The sequence below is a fragment of the Alligator sinensis genome, unplaced genomic scaffold (genome assembly GCF_000455745.1).
Source record: "Alligator sinensis unplaced genomic scaffold, ASM45574v1 scaffold1122_1, whole genome shotgun sequence".
NCBI lineage: Eukaryota > Metazoa > Chordata > Crocodylia > Alligatoridae > Alligator > Alligator sinensis.
This window is the reverse complement of record NW_005842467.1, coordinates 745,156-753,416: the sequence shown is the minus strand read 5'-3', so window position 1 is coordinate 753,416 and position 8,261 is coordinate 745,156. Positions and strand designations below refer to the sequence as shown.

Sequence of the window (8,261 nt, the reverse complement as noted above, 5' to 3'; positions counted from 1 at the left end):
CAGCAGGAAGAGATCTCAATTGTAGCTACCACTCTGGTGCAATCTATCAAAGATTAGTCTTTTTAAGATAAACAGGGCAGTGGAAGTCTTTAAAGACATTTTAACATTCCAGAGCCACTCTAATGTGTTAATAAGCTTTCAGCCAAAATTAATTCCTCTCTTGATTTTTACAGTTTCTCATTCACATTTGATCCATAATAGAACCACTGAATCAAAAAATGAATAAAACACACTTGGTTGAATGTAGGATCAGACTCAACCGATTTAGGTCAAACCAATTTAAGGAACTTCTGTCCCAGACCCCTTCCTGTTTTAAGTTAACTAACAGTCTCCCAGGATGCTTTGCAGCTCTGGGTTGGCCTGTGCTGTCTGATCCAGGGGAGCATGGTTGGCCCCACCCCTCTGCTCCCTAGCCGGAACACTATCACTGCTCTGGGTGGCTGAGAAGGGGGAAAGGGTAGGGTTGGGAAACTGCTCAGTACTGCAGCTGGGGTCTGCCTAGCAAGGGCTGCTGTGCCCCTCCTCCTCCAGGCACACACCAGCTATGAACTGTGTAGGCAAGCATGGAGGTTTAAACCCCTCCCCAATCATACTTAGTGGCTTGCCGGGGCCTGGCCGTGTCCACCCTTCTTCCCCCACAAACTCCTAGCTTGAGCAGAGAAGGGAGAAAAGCCTGGAGGGCTTCTCTCCCAGCTTGCCTCCAGCCTCCCAGTCACTGCTGAGGAGAAGGGAAGGCTTGCTCTAGTGCTCCCCAGCTTTTAGTCTGAGCCACTCCAGGCATGTGGCTGCATTTCTGGAATGAAAAGTGAATGTCTATTTACTTGCTTCTCGGTTCAATCTACTCAGTTTAGACTAACCTGAAAAGAATGAACTGATTTAGGCTTGGGTTTTTTGAATGTCTGTACTTAGCTTCAGTGTGGCTGATTTATCCTTAGTAAGTGATCCAATGCAGGGCCTTAATGCTCTCAGTGTAATTTGAAGTGCATTTACTTTTACTAATAAAGGGAGGGAGAAATACTCACCTTCTCATGTGTAATTTATTAGACTGGTTATGTTAGAATTAATTTTAATAAAATAAACCAAACAAATCACTAGAGCAACTTAAAATGTTGTTTTCACATTGCAGTGATTTGAAATAAATGTGTGGTAATTTATGTTTATTTCAGTATGTCTCTTAGAGATAATTCAGGATATAACATTTCAACCTCCTAAACATATTAATAATAACAAACATGTTATGGTATGTAGTTGCTAACCTTACTTAGGTTAGAAACTGCCTAATAAATTTCTCCTCTTAATTCCTTTATTTGCAACAATCGGTGATACAGTACAAACAGATTGGTTCAGTGTGAGATCTTGTAGACATGAGCATAACTAGAGTGTATCTACAAAGCACTTCTGTACATTCCGTACTGTAACCTGGGAATATCTCTGACATCTATAGAATGGGCAGATATGAAACTGATGGGAATGCGAGTGAATGGAAAATCAAACTCATTGTTTGGGAAACCTAACAGTTGCATGAGATTGATAAACCAATCTGTCATAACCCAATGATTTTAAGTGCCTCGGCACGATGGAATTTTCCCGTCACGTGAGAGTCTCTGTGCACAGCAAAAGTTTTCTGTTGCAACAGAAAACTCCGGTGCAAGAGAGTTCCCGCCACTCGTATGCAAATTTGTCCTATCATTGGCCGATTCTAAATTATTCCTACGTGGCGGCTAGTGATTGGCTTGTTGGCCGTATAAAATTCCGTGCGACTTCCGCCCAAGTCAGAGAACTTTGAGCACGCTGCAGAGTGACTTAAGAATTCCTGACTTGTGGCAGAGTGGATCGATAGCCCGATCAACTATCGATTTTTCTCCCCATCGCCGACCGCTATGCTTCGACGTACCCCTTTTCCTGCATGCCTGGTTCGTTTACGGATTCGCTGGCCCGGGTTTTTGCCAGCTGGAGCAACTCGTGTAATTATTTAAGCAATCAGACCACCTGCATTGTGGCTACTAGCGGCGTAAGTAAAACCTCTTTTGCAACCAATACGCTGTCTCGCCTCTCCATCCACCAGCCTGCCTGACGTTCGTTTAATTTTCCCTCGGTCGGCTTCGCCCGGCCGAGACACAGTCCTTCAAATGTTCGCTCATTTAATAATAGTTGGTAGTCCTCTGGGGGCATTTTTTTTTTTTTGGTTTTCTTGATCATTTGAAATAATATAAATTATGACATCGTTTTTCTTATGTTCTGTACCAGTCTGTGATGCATATAAGTTCTGGAAAGAATGATCTTTCATTCTTTCTCCCCCCCAAAATCTTTGAAAGGTTTAGATTGTTTTCCTCAGCCTGGTAACATGGAGTGGGTACAATAGCATCACCTTACAGTGAAAAATAGATTGATTCTGTCTTGGCCTCTATTTCCAGCTTTCATGAAAAAAGAGCAGCACTTTTTTGCTATTGCATGCTATGATTCGACTGTTCATTTTGCAATCAACTATTGTCAGGATACATTGTTCCTGCAAGTTTCAATGTTGCTAACTTTAGAGGATTTTTTCATTCTATATCACCTGGTTCTGAAACATTGCAAAAAAACACATTCAGTATTACTTTTTCAACCTTCTTTTCCCCCATCAAGTTCTGTAAAGTCACAAAAGGAAACTGTTGAAGCAATTTAAATGTATTAATAGTTTTTAAAATGACTACATTATATTCATAAGTATTTTTTTGAACTATGGTATGCTAAAATTATAACTGTAAGTGTACAAAGGTATCGCTATATCAGAACTAAGGGAGAAATCCTGGGCCCTTTGAAGCCAATGGGAGTTAAACATTAAAGATAATGGAACTGAGATTTTATCCTGTTAGTATGTATCTAATAATATAGTGCTGGTTGTTGTATCCTTTAACATTTCCATTATATTTTTAACTGCAGACTGCAATAAAAGATGGTGTACTTTGGAAAGTAGTTTCTTGAGTTACTATGAAAACGATAAGGCTACTACTCCTAATGGTATGATAGACATCAGTGAAGTTATCTGTCTTGTAGTGCACAATTCTGACTCATTTTTAAATACAGGGTAAGTTCCAAAATTAATCACTCCATACATATTCAGAAAAATCCTTTATATATCAAGTGTGACATGGTGATATATTGAATATTCATGACCAATTTCCCTTTCCTGGACTGACCTCTTCCTCAAGTTAAAACAGGGGTTGGCAACCTTTTACTAGGATGGACTGCCCCTTGTGGCCTGGCTGTCTCTGCAGACATCTATAGTGACTCCTCGTTTAACGTCGTAGCTACATTCTTGAAAAATGCGACTAAGTGAATCCAACTACATCACAGTAGTTACCTACTAGCAGGCAGCAGCCAAACAATATTATAACCAAACATTGTGCAACTTTAAATGATTATAGATCAGCGATGTAATAATGCTATCCTGGTTAACTTTTTTTCATTAAGTGAGGAGTATCTTTACCATATTTTTTCCATACAGTATACCCTGAATATAACACATACCCTATTCTGAGAAGGCCCCAAGGAGAAAAAACAATATTACCTTGAAATACAAGTAGTGGGTATCTGAGGTCTGGGGTCTCCAGGACTGAAATTGGGGGGCTGCATGCTAGGGCTGGGAAGCATATGCCAAGGATGGGAGTTTGGAAGTTGGGAGCTGTGCACAGAGGCAGGGGGTCATGCTAGGATTGGGTGGAAATGTGAGCTGGATTGGCTGGCTGTTCTTAAACCACAGGTTGGATCAGACCTTTATGGGCTTAAACTAGGGGTTTACTGAGAGGGATTTTTGAGGGTGATGCTGATAGCTGATATTTAAGGAGGCATATTAGCTGGTACTGATCCGATATCAGTAGCAGGTAAGTCTGGTGTAGGAGAAGGGGGGAGGGGGAACAGAAGGGGCATGGTGGGGCAGCTCAAGGCCCCTCCATGAGGGAGGGAGGCTGGGGTAGGGGCATGCGCTGCCCAATCGGGGTGGGTGGACCAAGGACGAAGCCGCAGTTCATCTATGGGTCATGGGATGGAGCAGGGCTCATCTGGGGGGTGCAGGAGGATGGGGAAGTGGAGGTGGCTTTTGTCACCATGTGCGACTGGTCCAGCGGCTTGTCTGCTGGTTCCCACCACTGCTGCTGTCACTCATCCAGGAGGGTATGGGAGGGGCATGTGCCCCCGGATCTGTGCCAGGCAGGCTGAGCTGGGCCCAGGGCTGTTCCCCACAGTGCCTGGGCCACCCTGGTGAGGTGTGGGGAGATGGCGGTGCTACTGGCAGCAGGGGGCTATGGTGAATTTTGGGATGGCTGAAGCCCCACCTGTAGCCCCCACCCCACACTCCACTTGGCCCAGGCACCATTGGGAACTGCACCGGCCCCAGTCAGCCCCACTCAGATCCAGGGCCTGTTCCTGGTGGAGCCTGAGTGAGGTGCAGGGTGGGGGTGGCAGTGCTAAGAGGGGATTACATGGGCGGGGGGTGCAGCCACCCCAAAATTCGACATGGCCCCCTCATGGCCCCCCCTCCCAGTGGTGCAAACTTATGGCCCCGCCCAGCCCAGGCTCTGCTGGAACAGCTCTGGCCCCAGCCCACTCAGTCAGCACAGATCCGGGGGCACAAGCAACAGCAGCAGGAGTCAGTGGATGAGCCATGCACTGTGGCAGGAGCTGCCTCTGCCTCCTCCTTCCCCACGGCCCCCAAACAAGGCCTGCTCCATACCGTGCCCCCAGACAAGCTACGGCCTCGTCCCCCCACCTGCTTGCCCTGACTGTCCAGCGCTTGCCCCTGCCCCAGCTCCAGATCCTGCCTCCTTCCCTCTCTCATGGCAGGGCCTTGATCTGCCCCTCCACACCTTCCCTCCTCCTCCTCCCCCCGCCCCACCCAACTTACCAGCTGGAGGCAGCTCTCCATGCTGCAGGCTGTGTCTTTACTGCCTACATGCTGCACTGTGGCTGCATGCAGCATGGACATTTCTCAGCCCAATTATTGGCCACTTAAGGCCGATATCCAATATAGATAATTTTCTTTATATCAGCACCTATCTGATAGCAGACCGATGTATTGGTGCACCTCTAGCTTAAACCTATATAAATAGAAGCCTGGCTAAAACATTTTGCAGGAGGATATAGTCAAATACTGATGGCAGATCAGAGTTGTCTGGAATTATATAGGAGTAGATCATACATATTTCAAACTAGGGCTCACTCTTTCATCTGAATTGAGCTGAACTGTGTGGCTGTTGAATGATTCAGTTTTAAATAGGTTGTATTCTATTAGTTCCATACAAGGTCCTGCTTTCTTGATATATGCATAAAGTTAGACACAATTCTCTTTCTGGTTTTAACCAGGCTACGAAATCAGGCATTGTGGCTTTTGCATATTATTTAAGGGGTGGTTTAGACTGGTTCCTAAAACCTTACATCATCACATATAATTAATCTTTTTAATTAAATATTGCTTATTAGAAAAGATGTCTAAAACTATTTTGGGGCACACTGAAGGTTAAACCTTAGGATTCCATAATGTCAAAAACATTCTTATCTGTTGTGGTCTTTCTAAGTTCCTTGCACCAGAAGTACTCTATCATTTTTCTGCAGTCAAAACAATGACTAAGAGCTGGCTTTTTCCAACAGGTGCCCCGAGTATAATTAGGCTGAGGCCACTGATGTCGACAGAAAGCAGAAAGTTTGAAACCTTTCAAAGTTTGAAATTTGGATGGAGAAGTTTCCCTGTTTTTTGACAGAAACAAACTAGGTAGTCAGTCCTTTGTACTCTAATAATGGTTTTAAATCTTTTTTCTTAGATTCATAGATTCTAGGGTTGGAAGAGACCTCAGTGGGTCATCTAGTCTGACCCCCTGCCCCTGGCAGGCAAGAAGAGGGTTACCAAACCTGGGATCATGTGATCCCAGCCAGGTGTCTGTCCAGTCTCTTCTTGGAGACCCCCAAGGATGGGGCAAGCACCACCTCCCTTGGGAGCCCATTCCAGATTCTGGCAACCCTGATCGTGAAGAATGTTTTTCTAATGTCTAGTCTAAAATTACTCTCCAGTAGCTTATGGCCATTTTTCCTTGTTGTTCCAGGGAGTGCACTGGCAAACAGATCATTGTCTATGCCTTTTTGCTCTCTCCCCTTATGAATTTGTATGCCGCCACAAGGTCCCCTCTCAACCTTCTCTTGGAGAGGCTGAAAAGGTTAAGATCCCTTAGCCTTTCCTCATAGGGCCTTCCCTGCAGGCCTCCAAACAGACGAGTGGCTCTTCTTTGGACCCTCTCCAGGTTGTCCGCATCCTGCTTGAACTGCGGCATCCAGAACTGGACACAGTACTCCAGCTGTGGTCTGACCAGTGCCACATAGAGAGGGAGAATCACCTCTCTGGACCTGTTCGTGAAGCACATACAGATGCACGAAAAGGTGCGATTGACTCTGCTGACTACTTCATCACATTGACGACTCATGTTCATCCTGGAGTCAACTGTGACTCCAAGGTCTCTTTCTGCTTCAGTGGTGCTGAGAAGGTCCCCCTCCAGCCTGTAGGTATGATGGCAGTTTTTTCTCCCTAGATGCAGCGCCTTGTACTTGTCTTTATTAAATTGCATCCTGTTGCTCTCTGCCCACTTCCCCAACCTGTCGAGGTCAGCCTGGATCTGGTTTCTCCTCTCCAGGGTGTTAGCTTCACCCCATATTTTTGTGTCATCTGCAAATTTGGACAGGGTGTTTCCCACCCCCTCATCCAGATCACTGATGAAGATGTTGAACAGCACTGGCCCCAGAACTGAGCCCTGTGGGACTCCACTGCCCACATCTTTCCAGGTTGACACTGACCCATCTCCCATCACCCCCTGAGCCAGTTTGCTACCCATTCTACCATATAATCATCCAAGGCAAATCTCCTTAGTTTATTAATAAGGATGGTATGGGATACCATGTCAGAGGCCTTCTTGAAATCCATATAGATAACATCCATCTCGACTCCTGCCTCTAAATATTTGGTGGCCTTGTCATAGGTTAGTCAGGCAGGACCTGCCTGCTATAAACCCATGTTGGATACCCCTCCGCATCACATTAGCCAGCAGGTTCCCACAGATGTATTCCTTGATAATTTTTTCTATGATTTTCCCTGGAATAAAAGTAAGGCTGACCAGTTTGTAGTTCCCCAGATCCTCCTTCCTCTTCTTCTTAGGGATTGGGATGACATTGGCCCTCTTCCAATCCTCTGGGACCTCTGGGTTTGTCTAGATTCCTATTTAAGAAGACAGAGGCAAAAAACTCATTGAAGAGCTCTGCTTTGTCCCTGTGATCTGTCCCTAAACCTCCCTGCCTGTCTTGTAGGGGTTCTATGCTACCCTGCACCCTCTTTTTGCTCCCAGTGTACCTAAAGGAGGACTTTTTATTGTCCTTAATCCCTGCCGCTAGCCTGAGTTCCAAAGCAGCCTTGGCCTTCCTGACTAACTCCCTGCAGGTGCGGGCCAAGGAAGTATGCTTCTTGCTAGATACCTCCTGCTTCCACTTCCTGTATGTTACTTTTTTTGCCCTTAAGGTATCCTGGATGACCCTGTTAGCCAAAGGGGCTTCCTGGCCCCCTTGCTTCCTTTTCTCTGCCATGGGATTGTCTCACTCTGAGCCCAAAGAATGGTATCCTTAAGGAATGATGACTGCTCCTGGACCCCCAAAGCATCTAGGTTCTTGATTCCTAGTACCCTGCTAACCAAACCCCTGAGCCATTAAAGTCAGCCTTTTTAAAGTTTAGCGCCTGTGCCCTGCTAGGTATAGATTCATAGATGTTAGGGTCGGAAGGGACCTCAATAGATCATCGAATCCAACCCCCTGCATAGGCAGGAAAGAGTGCTGGGTCTAGATGACCCCAGCTAGATGTTTATCTAACCTCCTCTTGAAGACCCCCAGGGTAGGGGAGAGCACCACCTCCCTTGGGAGCCCGTTCCAGACCTTGGCCACTCGAACTGTGAAGAAGTTCTTCCTAATGTCCAATCTAAATCTGCTCTCTGCTAGCTTGTGGCCACTATTTCTTGTAACCCCCGGGGGTGCTTTGATGAATAAATACTCACCAATTCCCTTCTCTGCCCCCGTGATGAACTTATAGGCACCCACAAGGTCGCCTCTCAAAATTCTCTTGCGGAGGCTGAAATGGTCCAGTTTCTCTAGTCTCTCGTCGTAGGGCTTGGTCTGCAGGCCCTTAACCATACGAGTGGCCCTTCTCTGAACCCTCTCCAGGTTATCCGCATCCCTCTTGAAGTGCAGCGCCCAGAATT

The 8,261-nt window shown here is 46.1% G+C and overlaps 1 protein-coding gene across 2 annotated transcripts in view; it reads left to right on the top strand.

Annotated features, from left to right (window-relative positions):
• The window catches only part of ARAP2 (ArfGAP with RhoGAP domain, ankyrin repeat and PH domain 2), a 246,403-nt gene that overhangs the window by 115,355 nt on the left and 122,787 nt on the right, over window positions 1–8,261 (top strand). For both annotated transcript variants that reach the window (XM_025212512.1, XM_006030846.3), the window contains exon 16: window positions 2,923–3,067. In XM_025212512.1, the coding sequence (XP_025068297.1) occupies window positions 2,923–3,067 (145 nt within the window). The remainder of the gene's footprint in view (window positions 1–2,922; window positions 3,068–8,261) is intronic.